This window comes from Phaseolus vulgaris, chromosome 3, assembly GCF_000499845.2.
Source record: "Phaseolus vulgaris cultivar G19833 chromosome 3, P. vulgaris v2.0, whole genome shotgun sequence".
In the NCBI taxonomy this organism is placed as follows: domain Eukaryota; kingdom Viridiplantae; phylum Streptophyta; class Magnoliopsida; order Fabales; family Fabaceae; genus Phaseolus; species Phaseolus vulgaris.
The window spans coordinates 21237947-21261730 of record NC_023757.2 but is presented as its reverse complement, the minus strand read 5'-3'; the positions used below and the strand labels follow the sequence as shown (position 1 = coordinate 21261730).

Sequence of the window (23784 nt, the reverse complement as noted above, 5' to 3'; positions counted from 1 at the left end):
GGGGTTTAATGGGACATTTTGGGGTTGCTAAAACTTTGGATGTGTTGCATGAACATTTCTTTTGGCCTCATATGCATAAACATGTTCATAGTTTGTGTGATAAATGCATAGCTTGCCACAAAGCTAAATCTAAAATGCATCCCCATGGTCTATATACTCCTCTTCCTATCCATTCAATGCCTTGGGTAGATATATCTATGGATTTCATCTTAGGCTTACCCAAGACATCAAAGGGAAAGGACTCCATTTTTGTGGTAGTGGATCATTTTTCAAAGATGGCTCACTTTATTCCTTGCCACAAAGTGGATGATGCATGCCACATTGCAAACCTCTTCTTTCAAGAAGTGGTTCGCCTACATGGGATTCCTAGGTCTATAGTGTCCGATAGAGATCCTAAGTTCTTGAGTCACTTTTGGAAGACCTTGTGGGGCAAGCTTGGAACTAAGCTTTTATTTTCTACCACTTGCCACCCACAAACTGATGGTCAAACTGAGGTGGTGAATAGAACTTTGGGACAACTATTGAGATGTTTTATTTCAGGGAATCCTAGAGTGTGGGAGAATTTACTACCCCATGTTGAGTTTGCATATAATCGAGTAGTAAATTCTACCACCTCACATTCTCCTTTTGAGGTGGTCTATGGGTTTAATCCCCTAACACCTCTTGATCTTCTTCCTATTCCCCTTCTTGGAGATGTCTTGTGCAAAGATGGTGATGAAAAGGCTTCTTTTGTGAAAACTTTGCATAAAGACATCAAGAAGATAATTGAGAAGAAGGTTGGCAAGTATGCTGAACTTGCCAATAAAAGGAGAAAAGCATTGTTGTTTGATGAGGGCGATTGGGTTTGGCTTCACTTTAGGAAGGATCGCTTTCCTACTCAAAGAAAGTCCAAACTAATGCCTCGAGGGGATGGACCTTTCTAAATCCTCAAGAGGATTAATGACAATGCTTATGAGTTAGATATGCCTGATACATTCTTAGGTAGTCATACTTTTAATGTTAGCGATCTAACTCCTTTTTCTGTAGCTTCAACGGAGAGGCGGGGAGAGTTCTTCTAACTCTCTTCCAACAGTCCTACAAAGGCTTTAGGAAGAAGTTCTTTAAGGTATGATGTAGCGTGCACGACCCTACCCTGCTGAATGGGTTCCCCCTCTACTGGGTGGAGAAACCTGGGCTCAAGAAGCCAAGGAGTCTTGAGGACTTGAGCCCGCCCGATCACGAGGTGTGTGGCTTCCTCTCCAGCCTGGGGGCGGTGTTCAACACTGTTGAACTTATCAAGTTCGAGTACTACCTCGGGTCCCTTAAGAAACGCATTGGTACCCCCCCTCCCTTTCCTTTACTTTCGCTTATCCTATGTGTACTTATCTTTGCTTGGGTGCTTGCTGATTCAAACTCTTACGTATTGTGTTTCTTGTGCATATATGGTGCTTAATGAAGAGAAAAGGAGAAAACTAGCCGAGTTGACCTCCAAACGCAAGGCTGCTCTTGCAAAGGTTGGTACCTCAACTCCTGCGGGCACCCCTCCAGTTGCTACTGCTGCTCCGATCTCTCCTGAACCGGCCCCCATCGATCAGAGGCAAAAAGGTGTGGTGGAAGCTATTGCCTCCGAAGACAAGGATACCTGCACAAGCTTCGTCTTCAAGAGGAAAAGAGCGGCTAATGTCGTGGCTCCATCTCACTCAGCTTCAGATGGCCACGCTCCCTCCTTCAAGGAAAACCCCCCCAGTGCCTCCTCCCCTCGTGACCTCATAGTGCTCGAAGGCGGGGGGAGAACGCTCCTGGAGGTGATTCTGGAGTGCCTTCCGCTGCTGAGCTGCCCTCCTTCCTTCAGGAGGTTCTCCAAACCTTCCAAGGCGGGGAAGTGGATGGTCGGGGCGAATATCCCCTTAGAGGGGGTCCGGCCAGAGGTCTTGGGGCCTTCCTTATCGCATCCAGTCGCGCCTCAACTCAAGCACAAGAACTTATAGCTGAGGTGTTGAAGTTGAGGGAGGAAGCAACCCTTCAGGCCAAGAAGTTTGCACAGCGTGAAACTGCCTTGCATCAAGAGTTGGCGGATCTTCGCCAATCCAAGAAGGAGACCAAAAGGCTTTTATTCGAGAAGTCTCAGGAGGCCCTGAGCGCTCACTCGAAGATTCTGCCCCTTTGGAACGAGGTCATCGAGCTAAAGGATAAGGTTGAGGAGGTGCAGGCTAAGATGGCCAAGCTGGAGGAAAGGGTCACTCAACAGGAGGTACGACTTAGCCAACTGGAAGGAGAGTTAGCCCATAAGGTCGAACTCTTCAACCAGACTGAGGAAGAGCTCACCAACGATGTCGCTGACGCTTATGGTGTTGGGTTTGAAGATTCCCTAGCCCAGGTTGCCTGCGTGCATCCTAGGATGGATCTCTCCCAATTTGAGGTGACAAAGAGGGTCGTTGATGGGCAACTAAGGGCCAAGGAGTAGCCTCTTTTTTGTTGTAATTTAATGGCTTGATGAACACTTATGTATATATTTATCTATGAAAATCTGTTTTTCTCTAGTATGCTTTTCTCTAGTCTGCTTTTCTTGTCTTCGTTGTTATCTTCCATGTCTTGTACTAACTTTGCTAACAACGCCTTTGACGCATATTTACACCCTAAGTAGCACGCTTCCTCCCACCTGCTTTACCTTCTTGCGACCTTCATTGTCTTCAAGTATCGGTGATGTGCGTACAAACTCTTAGCTGGCCTTATCTTTGTCGTACAAAGATAAGGAAAACCCTCAGTTGCTGTTTTTGACATTTGTCTTACAAGATAACGGAAAGGTCTTCCTGCCGATCTCATCCTTGCCCCTAAGGACAAGGGAGATGTCTTTCTGGTGATACTAGTGAACCATGTTGTTCTCGACCTTGACATTCAAACAAGGGAGAGGTTCGCTTTCTGACCTCAACCTTGCTCCATGAGGACAAGAGAGGCTTTAACTTTTGAACCATGTTGTTCGACCTTGGCGTTATTACTCAAGAGGGAGGCGTTATCTGCGAACCATCCTATCCCAATCTTGAGATTTCTAACCCAAGTGAAAGGTGTTGAACCAAGTGGTGTTCAAGCTTTGAAGAATCCAAACCCTTTCAAGAATGTTGAAGCCTTAGTTGTGCTTGTTGTTGCTGTGCTGTTTTAGTTAGGATATGGGGTAGATTGTGTATGTAATCCACCTTTTGATTGAATCCAAAGCATAGGCATTCTCAATCTTTTTGAAAGAAAAATGTTTTTCAAACTAAGTTAAAAACAACCGATTGTTTTGTCGAAACAACCGATTGTTTATACTTAGACGTTTTTAGAAAAGATTGAAAACTGTTTTTCAAATGGTTGAGCTGTTAAAACCAAAACAACCGATTGATTCGAGGAAACAACTGATTGTTTGTTTTGGGACCATAACAGAAAAACTGTTTTATCATTGACTGAGCTTTAAATGATTTAACTGCTTACGCTCAATTCATTAAATGCTTTGACCAATCTTTTAATGCAATTTAAGAGTTTGTTAAGATTTGAGAACAAATAACATCTTTGAATAAATTCAGAAAAAGACATTTATAAAACAAGATTTTGAATAGAGTTTTTGAGTTTTTCAAAGAGCTGAGATTGCTTAGAGTTTGTGATTGATCAAAGTGTGTGGAATAGGATTCTGCTTGTATTGATTTCAGATTATCTTTTGTAACAAGTGTAATCCTTGTACTCTGTTGAACAAGTTTCGTTTCTGTGTTTGCTGAGATTGGTTGTGTGTTCTTGAGGCAGCAATCTTAGTGTTGGTGTGTTGGCCAAGAAGAGTGTGTCTTGAGGTGATCAAGATCACTTTCTTGGTTGTGGTGTAAGTGATCAAGGTGTGGTTGCTTAGTGGATTTCCTCAGGGTTTCTGAGATGACTGGATGTAGCTCTGGGTTTAGAGTGAACCAGTATAAAAAGTTATTCAAGTTGATCCTAAAACTGTTTTTAAAAAGGCTGATAGACTACCTTTTGGGGAAGGTGCTTCAATTAACAGACCACCTCTATTTTGTGGTTTGAACTACCAATTTTGGAAAGTAAGAATGAAAATCTTTATGAAATCACTTGACAAAGGAATTTGGGATGCAATTGAAAATGGTCCTTTTGTCCCAAAGTTTGAAAAAGATGGATTTGTCATTGAAAAACCATGGTCTCAATGGACTGATTCAAAAAGCAAAAAGGCCAAATTCGATTGCATTGCCAAAAATATAATAACCTCTGCTTTAAATTCTGATGAGTTTTTCAGGGTCTCTCAATGCAAATCATCAAAAGAAATGTAGGACACCTTGGAAGTCACTCATGAAGGGACAAATGAGGTGAAGAGAGCTAGGAAGCATACTCTAATCCAAGAGTATGAGATGTTCAGAATGCTTAAAGGTGAAACAATAGCTGAGGTGCAAAAAAGATTCACTCACATCATAAATCATCTCATGAGCCTTGACAAAACCTTTGAAAAGGAAGAGCTGAACATAAAGATCTTGAAATGTCTTGATAGAGCATGGCAACCAAAGGTAACTGCTATTTCCGAATCTAAAGATCTAACATCATTAAGTAAGGCTTCTTTGTTTGGAAAGCTTAGGGAACATGAGTTAGAGATGAATAACTCAATGTTCAAGAAAGCGAAGATAAGCACACAAGGAGCATAGCCTTAAAAGCTTCCAAGCACAAAGGAAAACAAGAATCCAGTGATGATAGTGATGAGGAAAACCTTAGCTTGCTGTCAAGAAAGTTCAGCAAATTCTTGAAGAGAAACCGCAACAAGGACAACAACAAAAATAGGTATGGAAACAAGAAATCCAATGATTTTAATTCCAATAACTATACTTGTTTTGGTTGTGGTGAGCAAGGTCATATAAAGGCAGATTGTCCAAACAAGAGCAAGGAGAAAAAGCCTAGCTACAAAGAAAAGAAAGGCAAGACAAAGAGAGCCTACAAAGCTTGGGATGAAAATAAGGTATCATCATCAAGCTCTTCATCAAGTGAATATGAGAAAGCAAACATCTGCTTGATTGCTGAAGATGATGATGAATCTTGCAGGTCAAGTGAGGTTAGTTCATGTGCTTCTTTAAATGAACAAAATTACAGTGAGTTGCTTGAAGCTTTTCAAGAAACTCATGATGAAGCTAATCGATTGGTTCTTTCAAACAACCGATTGAAAGAACTTAACAACTGGCTAGAAAAGAGAGTGAAATCACTTGAAGATGAGATTGAAAAATCTAAAAATGATTTCAAAAATATGGAAAATTATTTCAAAAATTCTTCTTGCAAGTGTGACACTCTCATTTGCGAAAATTGTGAAAAACTTGAGAAAAAGGTTCATTATCTTGTTGAAACTGTGGACAAGCTTTCAAAGGAGAAATCTAACTTTGAGAATGTCTTGGCATCTCAAAGTTATGTTTTTGGAAAGGCTGGTTTAGGTTTCAAACCACAGAATCAACAAGATAAGTTTTCAAAAAAAATTTTCAAGAAAGCCAGTAAAACAACCGATTGTTCAATCGAAACAACCGGTTGTTACATGCTTTTATTGCATGAAAAAGGGCCATTCGGTTAGATTCTGCAAAATAAGAAAATTCTCTGTTCCTAGAGGCTACATGAAATGGATTCCGAAAGGATGTGAGGTGCCAAATGAGAAAAATAAATCTATTGGACCCACATTTGTGAAGGGACAATATCTTGTTGCTTGAACTCATGGTTGTGCAGGAATTCTAAAGAAATGTGAAGGACTAAGTCATGTGATCAAGTTCTTGGAAGAAAAAGACCATCATTGAAGCTGAATCAATGTTCTTCATCTGTCCAAAGGTCCTCAACAGTGAAAAGAGGCTTCTTGATCATAAAGCACATGGCTCATTGAAGAAATAACATAAGGATAAGACTTTCCTTTATATGTTCTTAATTTCTGTGTTAAAGTTCTTTATCATGGTTAAAAATCTTCTTTAAAATGCTTAATGTCTTTTGCTTTGAACTCTTTCTGCTCATGGTTAAAATTCAAAGTCAATTTTAACTGCTGTAGAAAAACAACCGATTGTTTCTTCGAAACAACCGATTGTTTTAAGTCTGACAACACTGTGAAGAAATCAATTTAATTGCTATTTTGAATTTCTATTCGTTGCAGATCAATTCAAAGAGGGAATCTTGGTCAGAGAACCTGTGATTGAAAGTTGATCACGTTCAGAGAGTAGTTACAACAGTCATAAAGGAATATATTCCAAAATCTTGGAAATTCAATAGCCTTAATGACTAGTCAAAGATCACATGTGAAGACCATGTGATTTTCAGCTATTTCTGACGTTTTCTGTGCAGGGCAGGGTCAAGTCCTCTCTCTCTGAAAATCTGGTACCCACTCATATCATTGAATGCTATTTGATTCTTTTACTACTATAAAATCTGTTGCAGCTGATCTCTTCCTCAAGAACAACCAATTGCAACATCTCTTGCAACATCTCTTGCAAAATCTGTGAAGTGAGCTTTTCTCTGTTTTCTTCTCTGCCATCATGGAATCAACTCCTCCCACCTCAAAGAGAGTCAAAACCAGAGGTGTAAGGTCTGGAGGAAGGCTAGAAGGCTGGTTTTCTGGAGACAATGATCTTATTGAGAGGTATAGGTATGAAACAAGTATCAAAAAAATAAATAACCCCAAGGTTGTGTGCTTTGATTGGCTGAAAAGTCAAAAGCTTGATAATGTAAGGAGGCTGCTCAAAGATCAATCTCTCAGAAAGTTCCTGGAGATGAAGGGAAACATTTACCCAGATTTGGTAAGGGTGTTCTACACAAATCTCAAGTTTGAGGGAAACAATCTAGTTTCTCATGTGAAAGGTGTAGAAATGGAGATAACTCATGAGGTATGGGCTGCTGTTGCTGGAATCAAGTTCTCTGGTCTTAGAATCAACAAGGGAAACCTTGGAGTAGTGGAGGATTTCAACAAAATCCAATACTACAAGAGTTGCTTGAAGAACCAACATGCTCAAGTTAGAACATGCTCGGTTGGAGGTCTAAAGCTTAATGAAAGGTTGCTAGCCCTCATTGTAACTTGGATTCTAACTCCAAGGGGGAGCAATCATTCAGTGCTTACTGAGGAAGATCTGGTGTATATCTTCTGCATCATGAAAAAGATCCAAATCAATTGGATCCGTATCATCAAAGAGCACATGCAAAAGGCTATGAGGTTAAGTGACTATCACTATCCATATGCTGTTTTGGTATCTAAATTTCTACTCTATTTTGAAGTGAACCTTGAAGATGAAACATCTGAGTTGGTCAAGTCAACTCAAGAGTTGAACAATGGATCACTCAGCAAAATGGGTTTTAGCAAAGTAGGTGGCAAGTGGATTAGCAAAGATGGTGATCTTGGTGCCTCATCTAGTGCTGCTGCTGATCTTGAACAAGATGAACCTGCTGATATGGATGTTCAACATGAAGATCCACCTGAAGATTATCAAGATGCTGGACCTAGTGCTGATGCTGGAAATCAAGAAGAAAGGATGCAAACCATGTCTCCTTTTGAGAGACTCATGGTGAATAGGCTTGATAGCTTTGCGGAGAATCAAAGAAACCTTCATGATCTCTGTGTTAGTAATTTCCAGAGGATTGACAACAGGTTTGACAGCATGGATGCACGCTTCATGACTCTAGATGAACAAATCGAAGCTGTCCAGAATCAAATCTTTGATCTTCAGTTTGCTTATGATGATGAATGAGGAAAAACAACCGGTTGATGTATCGAAACAACCGATTGTTTTTGGTAGTTATATCTGGTTTTTAAATTTTTCTTTCTTTCTGCTGTTACTGCTTTAATTCTGATGTAATCAAAACAATTATCTTGTTTTATCTCTTCTTTTTGTCTATTTGTGAAGACAAATAGGGGGAGATTTATGCTGTTTGTGTTTGATTTCAGTTTTATGTTTTCTGCATAAACAGTTTGCTATTTTTTTTTTAATGTTGTTTACTCTTATTTTATGCTCTGGATTTCTGTATTTGTTTATGTACTAACCAAATATCATAAGTTCTTTGCTTTGCTTAAAACTGTATCTTGCAGGAACTGCTTCATATTCAATCAGGTACAACACAAGCATCAGGGATTTGTCTTCAACAAATAGAGGGAGATTGTTGAACCAAGTGGTGTTCAAGCTTTGAAGAATCCAAACCCTTTGAAGGATGTTGAAGTCTTAGCTGTGCTTGTTGTTGTTGTGCTGTTTTAGTTAGGATCTGGGGTAGATTGTGTATGTAATCCACCTTTTGATTGAATCCAAAGCATAGGCATTCTCAATCTTTTTTAAAGAAAAATGTTTTTCAAACTAAGTTAAAAACAACCGATTGTTTTGTCGAAACAAACAATTGTTTATACTTAGACGTTTTTAGAAAAGATTGAAAACTGTTTTTCAAATGGTTGAGCTGTTAAAACCAAAACAACCGATTGATTCGAGGAAACAACTGATTGTTTGTTTTGGGACCATAACAGAAAAACTGTTTTATCATTGACTGAGCTTTAAATGATTTAACTGCTTACGCTCTAGTCATTAAATGCTTTGACCAATCTTTTAATGCAATTTAAGAGTTTGTTAAGATTTGATAACAAATAACATATTTGAATAAATTCAGAAAAACATATTTATAAAACAAGATTTTGAATAGAGTTTTTGAGTTTTTCAAAGCGCTGAGATTGCTTAGAGTTTGTGATTGATCAAAGTGTGTGGAATAGGATTCTGCTTGTATTGATTTCAGATTATCTTCTGTAACAAGTGCAATCCTTGTACTCTGTTGAACAAGTTTCGTTTCTGTGTTTGCTGAGATTGGTTGTGTGTTCTTGAGGGGATCAAGATCAGCAATCTTAGTGTTGGTGTGTTCGCCAAGAAGAGTGTGTGTCTTGGGGTGATCAAGATCACTTTCTTGGTTGTGGTGTAAGTGATCAAGGTGTGGTTGCTTAGTGGATTTTCTAAGGGTTTCTGAGAAGACTGGATGTAGCTCTGGGTTTAAAGTGAACCTGTATAAACATCTGTGTGCAATCTCTCTATCCTTAATCAATTTAAATTCAGTTTTGTTTGTTGTTTGTTGGTATAAACAACTGATTGTTTCTGTGAAACAACCGATTGTTTTTCTGGTACTGCAGTTTTTGCTTGCTGTTTTGGTAAACTGAATTCTTTATCAATTGTTTCTTGAGAGAATTTCATTCTTGACTTCAAATTTTGCGAAAACCCTCTTTAAACAATTCACCCCCCCCCTCTAGTTTAAAGCCATCCATTCTAACAAACACTAGTGCAGAAATGTAAAATAAATGCGGCTATTTTACATTTACAAATGCGGTCATAGAACCGCATTTGATCAGCATGCATTCGTAAATCGGACATATACAAATGCGGTCAAAGAACCGCATTTATAAATTAGATTTACAAATGCGGTTATTTAAAATAACCGCATTTGTATATTATTCTGAATGAGGGATGAGGGTTAGGGGTTTAGGATTTACGAATGCGGTCTTGGTAAAAACCACATTCATAAATCACATTTACAAATGCGGTTTTGGTAAATGACCGCATTTGTAAATAGTGTTTTTTTTAAAGTGCAATTTGTATTGTGCATAAACCATATAAATTAACAACCTGCATAATGATCAAACCTAGCCAGACAAATACAGAAATATAGTAATCAATTGAGATCATCAAAATGTACATTTACAAGTAATCAAATTACATATAATAAAACCACTATTGTTTACCTATGCTAGAGTTATAAAAATTTATGAAATATGTGGACCAAGAATCTCTAACATATGAAATGCCTTCCTCATTTATTGGTGTTTCTTCTGTGAATAACTGCATTGCAAAGTTGACATAAATTAGTTTTCAGATATATATATGTTCAAGAATTATAAAAATGATTTAACATATATAGTACCTCTTTCCAACCAGTTTTAACACCTAGTCTTATAATGGTAATCATCCATTGCATAATGTAATAGCCACACTCATAGCTTCCTGGTTGTTTATTACACTATAATTCAATAAAAAGTAATATGTTAGTATATTGATAAACAATGATAATAGAGAAAGAAAACAATTACAAACCTTTATTCTTATCCAGTTCAAATTATTAGAAATTCATCGACCTTTTAGGATGTTATATCCATGCCATGAACTGGTTAATACAAAAAACCTCGTAAGTAGATGGTTAATTAGTAACATATACAAAGTTCAGTTTATAATGTACTTACATATCAATGATATCCTTAAAGTTTGTGGGAATCTTCTTGTGTAGGGAACAGAACCACACAGCAGTCTTATCAACCATTGATAAGACAAGTAACTGCCAATGATGCCTATATCATCAATGAAAAGAGTTAGTAAATATTTAAAACATGAAATAATAATAATTGATGACATATAATTAAACTTACTCATTAATATAAGGGCATAAATAAATTTGTTTTCGCTCTTTTTCCAGGGTGTTAGTGATGTATGCTTGATTCTCAGATGAGTTTGGTCCAACGGGATTAGTATATGCAGGATCTAAGAATCCATAAATATTTTCCTTCCCCTCAGTGATACAGACTCTATGCAAAAACCTACAAGTTTTTAGTTAAAGCATAATCAATAATAATTTAACATAAAGTAAATTGAATAATAGGTAAAGATACTTACATCATAAAAAATTGAATTATACTTATATTGAGCTCCTGTTTCCCAGATATAAATTCTGATAAATTTGTGTTGTAAATCATCAGTGGCAGTTCAGTGTTTATTTGAAAAAATGTATCATCCCACGGAACTGGAAAAGGTTCATTGCCAATCTGACTAGCAATGAGACATAAAGAAGCTAGAGGATCGTCAACTGGAACCTCACGCTTTTTTTCCGGACTTGGTGGCCGATAAGGTTTCTACAAGATAAACAACATTTGTATTAAATTATATGTAATATATAAATATAAATAAAAAATAATATAATGAAATGAAATTATTACATGAGGTTTGGGCATAGATCGAATGAGATCTCTGGGCCAGGCAACGAATGTCTGAAATGCATCGGCCACAGTGGTTACCTCATCTGAAGGTAGTGGAACACGAGCATCAAGAAATCGTACTTTTTCAACTGTTACCTTCGCCACATCAGGGGAGAGAGGAACGTTATGTAAGGTGGTGGCGTTTTGATAGACTTTTCCAAGGGCCACCACCCGAGGAAGTTTGCCGCCCACTACCAGTAGCTCACAGTCCTCCGTCTGCCCATTGATATCATCCCCTGATGTTGGAGGAGCCGCACAACTCCCCTTTGTGCTCTTGGGAGTGGGACTAACAAGGGGTTCAATCGGCTCAGCACTAACTTGTTGCGATAGAAACTCTTGTCGCATTCGATCATTATCCTTTTTCATCTGTAGCCACATCAAATCAGTCTCCTTTCTCATCTCCTCCATTAATTCTTCACGTATCTTAGTCTTCATTTGAGTTTCGTTCTATTTGGAGGAGGAGGATGACTGTCGTTTTGAAACTCCAAAATATAGTTTAATTCCGACCCCTTGTCCAGCTGCACGAACACGACCAGAGTGCTCAGGTCGTCCAATTGCTTCAACCAGGATATCGTGACGACCTTCAGCAACAAATTTACCGTCAGATTCCAAGGAATCCTGCAAGAGTACACAAAAATCATATTTTCAAGCATTAATATAATTAATGCTTTAAAATAAATGAAAATAACAAAAATAACTTACAATTTTTTCGATGATAACCCCGGATTGCTCAGAACTTGGTGCACCCGACTTTTTAATTCGGGCCCTATTCCATTTTACATGGTGAAAAGGTGGTGATGGAGGAGAAGTGACCCCTGTTTCCACATTCTCAGACAACGTCCCCTGTTTAGATTTCTCCTTTTCCACCATCAGTGTTTGCTCAAGTTTTCGATACCCCCGAACGAGACATAACGTGCGGGGTAAGATTCTTCGAAGCTATGTCTTGAGCTTTCTTCCGACGATCCTGTCATAATTGAAATAAATAAACTGAAGTAAATAAGATAAACTTATTAATGTTACATAAACAAAAAAGTTACTTCATTTACCATCCAAGCCTCATTTTCACGGCTTTCTCTAAAAAGACTTCATGTCTCTTCATCAATATGTTTGTACTTTAAACATGGATTTTCGTCTTTAAGGTCGCCAAAAATGTATCTCGAAGTCAGTCTTGACTTAAAGGTACGAAATTTGAGTCTGATATTGGATATAATCTTTGATCGAAGCGGTTCCACATCAGGAATTTCAAAGTTTGCCTGCAAAATAACATCAGCAAATTAAAATTAATCAATGAATATTAAAAAGCATTATATCAAAATGTAAAGCTTACCAGAACATCCTCCCAGATCATGTTACGGTCGACCTCTGACACCTCATCCCATGAATTAATCAGAATGGAGAGCCTCTCACGAGAAACAACTCCAAGATAGCTCATAAACTCATCTGCCTTAGGACCCAAAGCCATTCCAGTGTTGACGTCAATGTCAACACGTGTCTTCTCACCAGCAGCACGTCTCAATGCAAGACGCTTCAATCTAGTAGGTCCTCTGCTGCCTCGTCCGGATCGAGGTTTTTGTGGGGTCTGATCGTCATCCATGTCTCTGTTAAAAAAATTAGGTAACAAACATTAGTTAATCTGCATCGAATTAAAATCTTATAAAAATAATACATAAAAATATAAATCTAAAATGCTTATTTACAGGTTGCATGGGGGTTGAAAGTTCATATGTAAATTCCTTCACTGTGGTCTTTACTGGTTGCATGTACATCATCAACTACATCGTCATCTTTATTAATTATCTTTGGTGTGAATGAACAGGGGTCACCATTTTCAATATCATCTATGGTCTCCCCTTGTTTTTTGTCGGGTAAAACGACATACCAATGTTCTGACGTAGGATCTTTCACATAGAAAACTTGAGATGCTTGTTGAACCATTATAAATGGCTCATCTCGATACCCTATCTTTCGAAAGTCCACTAGTGTGAATCCTGAATCATCAATTTTAACCCCACTTTTATTGTCAACCCATTTACACTTGAAAACTGGAACGGAAAACTTAGTGTAGTCAATCTCCCATATCTCTTCTATAAACCCATAGTATGCCATTGATCCAAGTACTGGATTTGTATCTTTCGAAGTCGAAAACTGCATTGACTCGGCTTCAAGAGTAACACCAGAATTTTGAACTGTACTCTTTTCATCCATGGACTTCGTGTAAAATATACAATTATTCACTTCGTACGCTGTACATGAGATGACATCAAACTTCAATCCAGCAGCCAACCAGGTCAAGGTCTCTGATGCCGTTGAATCCTTGAACACCTCGTCTTTAAACCAAGGCATGAAAGTTCTATTATGTTCCATCAAGACCTATTTCTCTGCTTGTCTTGGGTTATTTGCCTTCACAATGGCTTTATGAGCTTCTATGTAAGGTACAACTTCATCTGTGTTATTCAATATGTACACATGTGCTTGCAAGACTTCTGATCGAGATTTGCTTACAATATTCACACCACGTAAACATTTACTTGTAGAACGCCTGTGGTGCCATGAATTAGCTGGAACACCTATTGGATTTGCTTTTGTCATGTACTCTGAACAAAATTCAATACTTTCTTCAGCTATGTACCTTTCAATCATTGAAGCCTCTGGACGATAATGATTTTTCACATAACCTTTCAAAATTTTCATATACCGCTCAACAGGATACATCCATCTTAAGTACACTGGTCCACACAATCTAACCTCTCTTACCAGATGCACAACTAGATGAACCATGATGTCAAAAAAAGACGGAGGAAAAAACATCTCCAATTCACACAAGATAACAACAATTTCATTTTGAAGTTCATCTAGTTTTGAGGGATCAATGACTTTACAACAGATGGAAGAGAAGAATGAGCACAAACAGGTTATGGTATGTCTAACATTTTTTGGTAAGATCCCACGGATAGCTACCGGCAACAACTGTTGCATCAAGATGTGACAATCATGAGACTTCAACCCAATTAACTTCAAATCTTGCATTGACACTAGGCTCTTCACATTTGAGGAATGTCCTTGTGGCACTTTCACACCTTTTAGACATTGACAAAAACTATTTTTTTCATCTTTTGACATTGTGTAACAGGCTGGGGGCAAATATGTACGCTTACCCATTTCTATGGGTGCCAACTCGTCGCGTATGTTCATCTCAATCAAATCTAAACGAGCATTTAGACCATCCTTCGTCTTCCCGTTAATGTTAAGAAGTGTACCAATTAAGCTATCACACACATTCTTCTCAACATGCATTACATCTATACAATGTCTGACTTCTAACCTCGACCAGTACAGAAGATCAAAGAAGATTGATTTCTTCTTCCAAATATTTGTCACATATGACTTTTTTTTTTACTTACCGAAGGTGTGGTCTATGTTATTTACCTTTTCCTAAACCTCAACACCGGTTAATGGAGTTGGTGGACCACTACCCTCTTGGTGTCCATTAAAGGCTTTTTTCAACCTCCGGTAAGGATGATAACTTCTAAGAAACCTCCGATGCCGAAGATATATTGTTTTCCTTCCATGTTTCAATTGTTGAGAAGCAGTGTCTTCTTCGCATATTGGACACGCTTTGTGACCCTTAACACTATAACCTGATAAGTTACCATATGCCGGAAAGTCATTGATGGTGCAAAATAACATGGCATGAAGCTTGAAAGTTTCATTAGCAAATCCGTCAAATACTTCAACACCCTGGTCCCACATTAACTTCAAATCTTCAATTAGGGGACTTAGATAAACATCAATATCATTCCCTGGCTGTTTCGGACCGGATATCATCGTAGACAACATCATGTATTTTCGCTTCATGCACAAACCAGGAGGTAAGTTGTAAATAACTAGTAATACAGGCCATGAACTGTGATTTGTACTCATATTACCAAACGGATTCATTCCGTCTGTAGCTAAACCAAGTCGGATATTTCTTGATTCTTTACCAAACTCTGGAAAGTCATCATTAAATTTCTTCCATTGAATAGAATCAGCTGGATGTCGGTACATGCCATCGCATTTCCTCTCATCTGCATGCCATCTAAGATTCTTAGCATCGTCTGGGTTTGCAAACAAACGCTTCATCCTTGGAATGATGGGAAGATACCACATAACCTTCATTGGGGGTCCATGCTTTTCCATTTCATCAATAGAATCATCATCTTTTTGTTTCAACTTATAACGTGATAACCCACACCTCGGACAACTTTTCAACAATTCAAAATCTTTCTGGTATAATATACAATCATTAGGACATGCATGTATCTTTTTGTACTCCATACCCATTGGACAAAGAATCTTTTTGGCCTCGTAATTACGATTAGGTAGACTATTTCCCTCTGGAAGCATATCCTTCAACAGGTGGAGCAATTCCGTGAAGCTTTTATCAGTCCATCCGTTTATTGCCTTCAAATTCATCAATCTTAACACCGCCGACAACCGTGTGAAGTTAGTTGATCCAGGATACAAAGGAGTCTCTGCAGCTTTTGCAAAACACTCAGCTCCCACATCACGAATCATGTCCTCCAATCGATCATCATCTCCATCATCGTGTACTGCTTCATCCATGGTAGAACCCACATATTCTTCAGTTACGGAAACACGTGGTAAATTTAATAATTCACCATGCCATGTCCAAGTTGTATAAGATCGAAGAAACCCATCACATAGCAAGTGTTCCCTCATGATATTCACATCCAGTATCCTTCCATTCAAACAGTTAACGCACGGACACCTGATCTTTGCTCCATCATGACCACTAATAATCGCGTTACGCTGCGCAAATTGTATAAATTCCTCTACTCCCCTTTCGTACTCATCACTTATACGAATAGCATTAATCCAACCTTGATCCATTATATATTCTAGAATAGTTAGGATTTTCTAATAATTAGTATTCTATCTCACACATTTGCCGAGGGTCGAACACCCCCAGACTCAATCCAAACACGATAATTCTATTCTAAAAGTAACAATAACTAACATAACATAAAACTTTTATTAAAATGTAATTAACAACTAACTAAATATATAATATAAATTTAAGAAAATACAAATTATATAATATAAATTTATATATAATAATATATAAATTAGTTGTTTCCGTAACTAATTTATTAAATTATATATAAATTATAATAAACAAAAATTCAAAATACACACAAATATATAAATTATAATACAGAAAAATATAAATTCAAAATATTAAATAAAAATTCAAAAAAAATTAAATACAACACCAACCTTTCCGTGAACAAGCTTGCTGGTGATCGGAGTGGCAGAGACACAAGACAAAGGTGAAGGCGGTGGCGGAAGCAGTGGCGGTGGCGGAGCAGGAGAACACCAGCGAAGACCAATGGAACAGTAACCTAAATGCAAATGCACAAACGAAGTTAGGAAACGAAAATGCCAAAGCCAACGAAGTCAGGAACGAAAACGAATGAATGAATAATGAACGAACGAAACTTACAAAATGCAGAGAGGAGAAGAAACTGAAACTGAGCGCAAGAACATGGAAACGGAGAGCGGAGAAGAAAGTGAAAGTCTGAAACTAGTGGCGCGCTTCAAATATTTAGGGTAAAATTGATTTACAAATGCGGTTCTAGAGTAAAACCGCATTTGTAAATCAATGCCAATGATTTACAAATGCGGTCATATTAAACACCGTATTTGTAAATCAGTGCACATTGATTTACAAATGCGATCTTTAATATGACCGCATTTGTAAATCATTGCACATTGATTTACAAATGTGTTTTTTCATATGACCGCATTTGTAAATCATTTGCATTGATTTACAAATGCGGTTTCACTCTAGAACCGCATTTGTAAATCAATTTAATTTCAAAAATGCCACCGCGTTTTTTACAAATGTGTTTAATCGCAAACCCGCACTTAATAAGGAGTAATCTTTTAATCTTTTTGCACTAGTGAAAAGGTTCGTAACAGACCTCATCCTCGCCTCTTAGGGCAAGGGAGGATTTAACTGGCGAATCATACTGTTCAACCTTGGCATACTCACTCAAAGGGGGAGGTGTTCTCTACGAACCATCCTGTCCCATTCTTGAGACTTCTAACCCAAGTAAAAGGTTCGTAACTGACCTCATCCTCTCCTCTTAGGGCAAGGTAGGATTTAACTGGCGAACCATACTGTTCAACCTTGGCGCTTTCACTCAAGGGGGAGGTGTTCTCTACGAACCATCCTATCCCATTCTTGAGAATTCTAACCCAAGTAAAAGGTTCGTAACTGGACTGTACAAAATGCTTGAAGATATATTCTTTTAACTGAATAACTAGAATTTTATTGGGTGACCTCGTTAAGAAACCCTTATAAGAGAAAAAGAGTGTCCCCTAAAACTGTGTACAATGCAATTGTTTAACTAAAATAAAATTTAAGGTTAGCCACTTTCCATGTAAGAGGGATCGCTCCACCTTCTAATGTCTCGAGCCTGTATGCTCCATTCCCAAGGGCCTCTGTCACTCTGAAGGGACCAGTCCACTTGGGAGAGAACTTGTTCTCTAACTGGTATGGGTGGGCCTTCCGCATCACCAGGTCGGCGACCTAGAACTGCCAAGGTCTCAACTTGGAGTTGTACTTGTACTCCACCCTTCTCTTCAAAGCTTCAGCCTTGATTCTTGCTTCCTCCCTTACTTCATCCAGTAGGTCCAAGTTCACCTTTCTTTCTTCATTGGACTCTTCAGCCATGAAGTTCTGAAAACGTGGTGAGTTCTCTTGGATCTGTACAGGAATCATTGCGTCTGAACCATACACCAAGCTAAAGGGTGTTTCTTTGGTGGTGGATTGGGGAATAGTGTGGTAAGCCCACACAATTCTAGGAACTTCCTCTGCACAGGTCCCTTTGGCCCTTTCCAGCCTTCTCTTCAGACCTCTGAGCAGAACTCGGTTGGCAGACTTGACTTGCCCGTTTGTATGGAGGTGTTCGACTGATGCGAACACCTGCTTTATTCTCAGCTTCATACATAGCTTGCCCAACTGTTGGCTTGCAAACTGGGTGTCATTGTCAGACACCAACCGTTTTGGGACTCCAAAGCTAATGGCATTTCATGAAGTTCTTCTTGAATCAATGTAGAGTAATGGGGCGGAAGCAATGAAAGAGAGTGAGCAAGATCCTCCCACTACAAAAAAAAGTGTAAAAAGTGGCGATTTTAATATGGCGGTTATTAATAATCGCCATAAACTTCAGTATAATACGTCATTTCATTAACCGTCATAATTATATTTCAAATTATGTCATTTTTAACTGTCATAATTTTCTTTCAGAATTGAAAACTTGCTTTATTCCTTTATTTTTATATTCACAATAAAAATCCTTCAGTTTTTCACTTGAAAAATGATTTTTTTTTAAAACTTAAGAAAATAAATTTTTTTGAATTTTATTTTGAAAACCAGATTGAACCCTAACTCTAACGCTTTCACTCTCGTCCTTCTCTCTGCCTCACACTCACACTCACACTCAGTCTAACTCTAACGCTTTCGCTCTCTGCCTCACACAAACCCTAGCAATGTCTGCCTCACACAAACCCTAGCAATGTCTTCCTCACACGAACCCTAGTGCTCGCTGCTTCCACACGAACCTAGCGCTCTCTGCCTCACACGAACCCTAGCGTTTGCTGCTTCCACACGAACCCTAGCGATGTCTGCCTCACACGAACCCTAGCACTCTCTGCCTCCATACGAACCCTAACGCTCTCTGCCTCACAAAACCCTACTCTCTCTGCCTCTCTCTGCCTCTACACGGAACCGATTTGAAGGTAATTAAATGCTCGCACGTTCTCTTATCAATGCCGACCATCGGTTTGTTTGATGTTTAGGATTTGTCATGTGATTCTATTTGTTTATTTCATTATGTGTTTCATCTTTTTACTAGGTAGCTAAAGAGCAATTGAAGCAAGTTATCACAGAGGCGGCAGGGGAGAAATAGCAAGGTATAATTTCTCAAAATGACTAATTATGATAATGATATGCCTTGTTCTGTTCTGAGTCATGATTTGGCATCTAAGCATCTTCGGAAACATACCTAGACAATGTGGATTTTAAAATTTGAAAGTTACTTTAACCCTAGAGCTTTGTTTACCTCACAAGACGTTGAATTTAAAATTTGAAAGTTCCTCACAAGGCAGGGCTGTAATGATGTGCTTTCAAATGAGTTGTACTGCATGAAATATTGCAAGGCCAAAGGGGTAAAAGCAACATGTGACTGGGTTTTTTTTTTATGCTTTGTCACTGTATTCATAAGCAGACACTATTGTTGACTGGAAGGTTGGATAGAAGAAAAAACTAAGTCTCAAATTGCAGGAGTTAGTGTTCAATTAGCGGCAAAATAGAGAATAATGGGAAAAGGCAGGAAGAGAAAGAAAAATTATTTTTTGGGTTTCAACTATAGGATGGTGACAGCTAAGTGACTAACAATGGTCTTTCTTTGGTAACATGCTACAAGTTGTAAATTGATGGAAAATAAGAAGAACAGAAATAATACATACAGATAATACTTTCATATACAAAGAAAGTATTTGTTATAATAGTATAATAAAAAAATAGGATACACTAGGTTTGTGGTGGTGAATAAAGCTTAATTGACTCTCGGGATTTGGCTTGTGTTCATTGTTGTTAAAGCATGAATTGTGTCTTGTACGGATATAGATATAGCTAATGCCATTCACATACTAAAAAATTAGTAAGTAACTAGTACTAGCAAAATCTAATAACATTACTAAAAGACTCATAAAACTGTAAGAATAATAATTATATTTTAAAATGAAGTTATTTTTTAATTTTGTTGGGGTTTCTTTTTTCATTACTTTTTGTCTTCACTTGGGAATAAAGTGACTGGGGTGCTTATTGCACCTGGATAGGGCACTTGGAAGTAGTAAGTGCCTACCTATTTGGAAGTAGTAAGTGCCTTCAAACCCCTCACCTATTTGTTGCACTGATCACCATTTTGATTAATGATTGCCTTGATTTGAATTGATCTGCTAGTACATGCTTGCAGCAATTGATTATTAAAACACTGTCTAAATATTTTAGAGACTAGTTTGCTAGTGATATCTTTTTAAGTTCAGCATCTTTTCCCTCTACAGGTTTTCTTTCATTGGCTAGAATTTTTTTTCTGTTGGTTTTGTTTTTGGTTTTTTAGTTTCAATCCCTTGGATTATAAATTATTGATGTCTGTATAGCTAGGTAAAGCATGAAATAAACAACCCTTCAACTCTCATAATTGCTTAGCTGCTCCTTTTCTCTTTACTTTATTGATCATATTATCTGTTCCATCCCCTGTGCACTGGTTCCTTTTGCAGATAACTGGTGAAACAGTGGGAGAAGTAAAGGCTATAGCTAATATTAAGTTGGTTGCTGAGATTTGGAGCCATGATTTTGGGAGAATACAATGCATCAAAGGAAGGCAGAGATGGCCAAGCATTCAGATGCCTTTATCGCCTTACCAGGTTAGCATGAACTAATATTGTAAGTTTTTTTAAGGCAAAGATATTTTAAATTCCTTTTTTAGATAAAAACATGACCAATTGTTCAACCTCTACAAGTGCTTCTGAATCACTATCCATTCTCCTCTATTACTGTCGTTTCTTTTATTCTTGTTATTATGTTAATAACTTAGTATAAACATACCTTAATTTCTTTGAAAGATGGATTTATTAAGAGAAAATGTATTGCTAAGTTTTATGAATTGGGATGGTCCTTTATTGAATTTTAAAATAGAAGTTGCTTGATCTACCTGCTCATAATTGAGCTGGTTATTGTAATAACAACAATGGACTTGAGTTGGTAATTTTATCATATATTATATGAGTTACTTCATTATAAAATAGGTGTTATTGGGTATCTCTCTTGCGTGAAGAGTAATTGACAATTTAAGTTTCTGACAAGTTATTGCCAGCTGGTGACCAGAAGATGCTCATAGGCCAAATATTGAGGATGCTCCTGATTTCTACCCTACTAAAGAGGTCTTGTGCAGTTCCTATGGCACATTTGAATTCACTTCTGTCCATACCACTGTTCTGCTTAGTTCAGTTGCCTTTATCAGAAAATCACACCTCTAACTTCTCATTTTTATCCAGGAGTTTCAAGATACTTTGAAATATATATCAAGAATTCGGTCCAGGGCTGAGCCATATGGAATTTTCCGCATCATTCCACCATCTTCTTGGAATTTGCTTTATGGAGCTGATCTGGAAACTGGAAGCATATTGCTATAGAGTTGTACCAAGACTTCTATATCACATGATAATTTGTTGTTTGGGGCTGCAAGAGAAGAAGTACGAGCTCAATGGGAGCTTAATTTGCTGAAAAAGAATACTTTGGATAATTTGCTCAATAACCTTGGTGCAAACTCCTAGCTTGAGAAGTGTAAGTTTGCAACATATCATTAGTTGTATCCCATTCTTCCTCCGCCAGTACCCTCATCTAATCACATGCTCTTCTCTTTCTTATTTCAGTATTTCCCACCTCTATAATGTAAACTAAGTTTATCATTTATCTTCATGCCCTCATTTTATGGTGTTTATCCATTCTATTTTTCATACATGTATGTATCTATGTACTTGTTAGATTTAGTTTATCAGTGAACTCGTAAACTAATCGTTATAGAGTTGTTTAAGTATGATTATAGAATTATTGAATCGGAGTTGTAAGTATATATATGTCACTGTATTAAATATTTAAAAAGAGAATTTCATAGGATTAAGACTGATAATAGAACAACAATATATAAATATCCTAATAATGTAAATAACAGAGCAGCAATTTTATAGATGATTAATGACGTGCTGGAATGTTAAGATTGGGTATTACTGAAGAAGATCTTTTAGTTGTTCTATAAGCATTGCGACATCCCTAGTCCCTTTTAATTCATTTTATTTATTGCTAAAATAAAAGAGCAGCATATATCAGTTAAGTTTATATCATAATCAATTGAGTATAAGTAGGTTTAGAGTGAAAAACAATGAAACTCTTTTGTACTGTTAATTTGATCGGAGAAGAGCAAAAGTTGAAATCAGAGAAATGAATGAGTTTGAGATGGTTTTCATTTTGTAATTCTCATCTGCACATGGACATTTTTCATAGAATTGGACTATTTGACGCAGGATTTTGTATACTTCGATTAGATCCTTACAATATTTAACAGGATCTGAATTTCTCAACGTATTTATGCTATAAGTTAATGGGAATCATCAGATAAATGGTCAATGTTTCAGACTCAGGAGGCATCAAATGGATTTTTCTCATAACAATGACAGCAAATTTGGTTTATGCATCCACCAATGAGGTATTAATATATTTAAATATTTATTGATGTTTTTTATTTTATAATTGTAAACATACAAATTCATTAACTTAAACTTATTTATTTCAGACATCACATTATGGAAGTGGTGCTCCATCACCTAATCAAGTAATGGGATCAAGTGTTGGAAGCAAAATTGATTAGGGATGTGTGTTTTAATTTTAAACTTGATTAGGGATGTATGAACTTTTGAACAATTATGTGTTGTAACTTTAAATTTGATTACGAATGTATGAACTTTTTATGCGTTTTAATTTTCAATTACATATAAACTTTTGAACATTATTATGTGTCCTTTAATTTTCATGGATGATTATAACTTTATACATTATTTTATTTTATTATGAAAAAGTGGTAGTTAAATTTTATAATTGTATAAAACAAATCATAAAAAACTGCTGGTTAAATTTTATTTATTCATAATTAAAATTACGTCAGTTAAAAACGCCATTACTTACATATAATATGGCGCCAGAATCTTCTTTAATGAATGTAAATTGCGACGGTTATAACTGACACTACTTACATTTAAAAACCGCCACTATTTACACTATGTTTAAAGTGACGGGTGTTGCGGCGGGTAGTGTAAAACCGCCACATTAAACTTTGTGGTGGCCAGTTCTATGGCGGTTTGGGAAACCGCCACAAGTGTATATTGTGGCGGTTATAAATGCCAGTTTATACGAAAATAACCGCCACAATATACATTTTATTTTGTAGTGTCCTAAGAGTGGTGTTGATCTTGTAGGTGCATGATAAGTGTGGGTATTGGGTGGTTCGGCCAGCCCAAGGGAAAAGATGAAGGAATTGAAGTTTAGAGCCTAGGATTCTAGGGAGAAGCAAAGTTGAGCACAAATGGGCAGCATAACTTTACTCACAATAAACTTGCCAATACAAAGAGATGGCCACCCTATTTATAAGCTAGATGGCCGTGATTCTTAAGCTAATACATAATGAAATGTAATCCAAATGAAATGCAAAGCTTAGGCCATGTGCTATGACCGGTCACACCTAGCAAGGTTCTAGAATGTTTCCTTCAAATGTGCTTTCTACACTACCCTATCTACTAAGTACCCCTATTGGGCCTTAATGCAACATATACAAGGCTTTCTCTCTTCCATCCGTGGCTTCATCCACTTGTTCTTGTACATGCTTAGCCATTGACCTTGTGAGAGGACCTAGACGGTCCATGGGTGGCCTCCCTTCTTCACGTCCTAGACGCTCATTCCTTGGAGATAGACGCTCTCCTTGGTCTAGACGCTCTTCATGGTTTGGGCTTTGGCTTCCATGGCTAGATGTGCTTGGCCCTCCTCCATCATCCCCTCCCCCTTGGAAAGGATTTGTCCTCAAATCCAGCTCGTCATCGTCATTGGTACCTACAAATGGAGAAAGATCAATTACATTAAAAGTGTCATGTACTCCATATTCAAGAGGTAGGTCCAA

At 37.5% G+C, this 23784-nt stretch overlaps 1 protein-coding gene and 1 long non-coding RNA gene across 4 annotated transcripts; one reads left to right on the top strand and one right to left on the bottom strand.

Moving 5' to 3' along the window:
- Positions 1-17585: 17585 nt before the first annotated feature.
- On the bottom strand, positions 17586-18002 carry LOC137839342 (uncharacterized). Its single transcript, XM_068648461.1, has one exon. The coding sequence runs from the start codon at positions 18000-18002 to the stop codon at positions 17586-17588; it is 417 nt and encodes a 138-aa protein (XP_068504562.1).
- A 448-nt stretch (positions 18003-18450) lies between these two features.
- Positions 18451-22623, top strand: LOC137806850 (uncharacterized). 3 transcript variants are annotated; one of them, XR_011080436.1, is made up of 7 exons: positions 18451-18796; positions 18913-18970; positions 20339-20485; positions 20935-21001; positions 21116-21404; positions 22142-22323; positions 22411-22623. It is a non-coding gene; the product is annotated as an uncharacterized lncRNA (long non-coding RNA). The 3 variants fall into 3 exon arrangements; XR_011080435.1 differs by having other exon boundaries at positions 18453-18796; positions 22253-22323; XR_011080434.1 differs by lacking the exons at positions 22142-22323; positions 22411-22623 and having other exon boundaries at positions 18456-18796; positions 21116-21561.
- The last annotated feature ends 1161 nt before the right edge of the window (positions 22624-23784 follow it).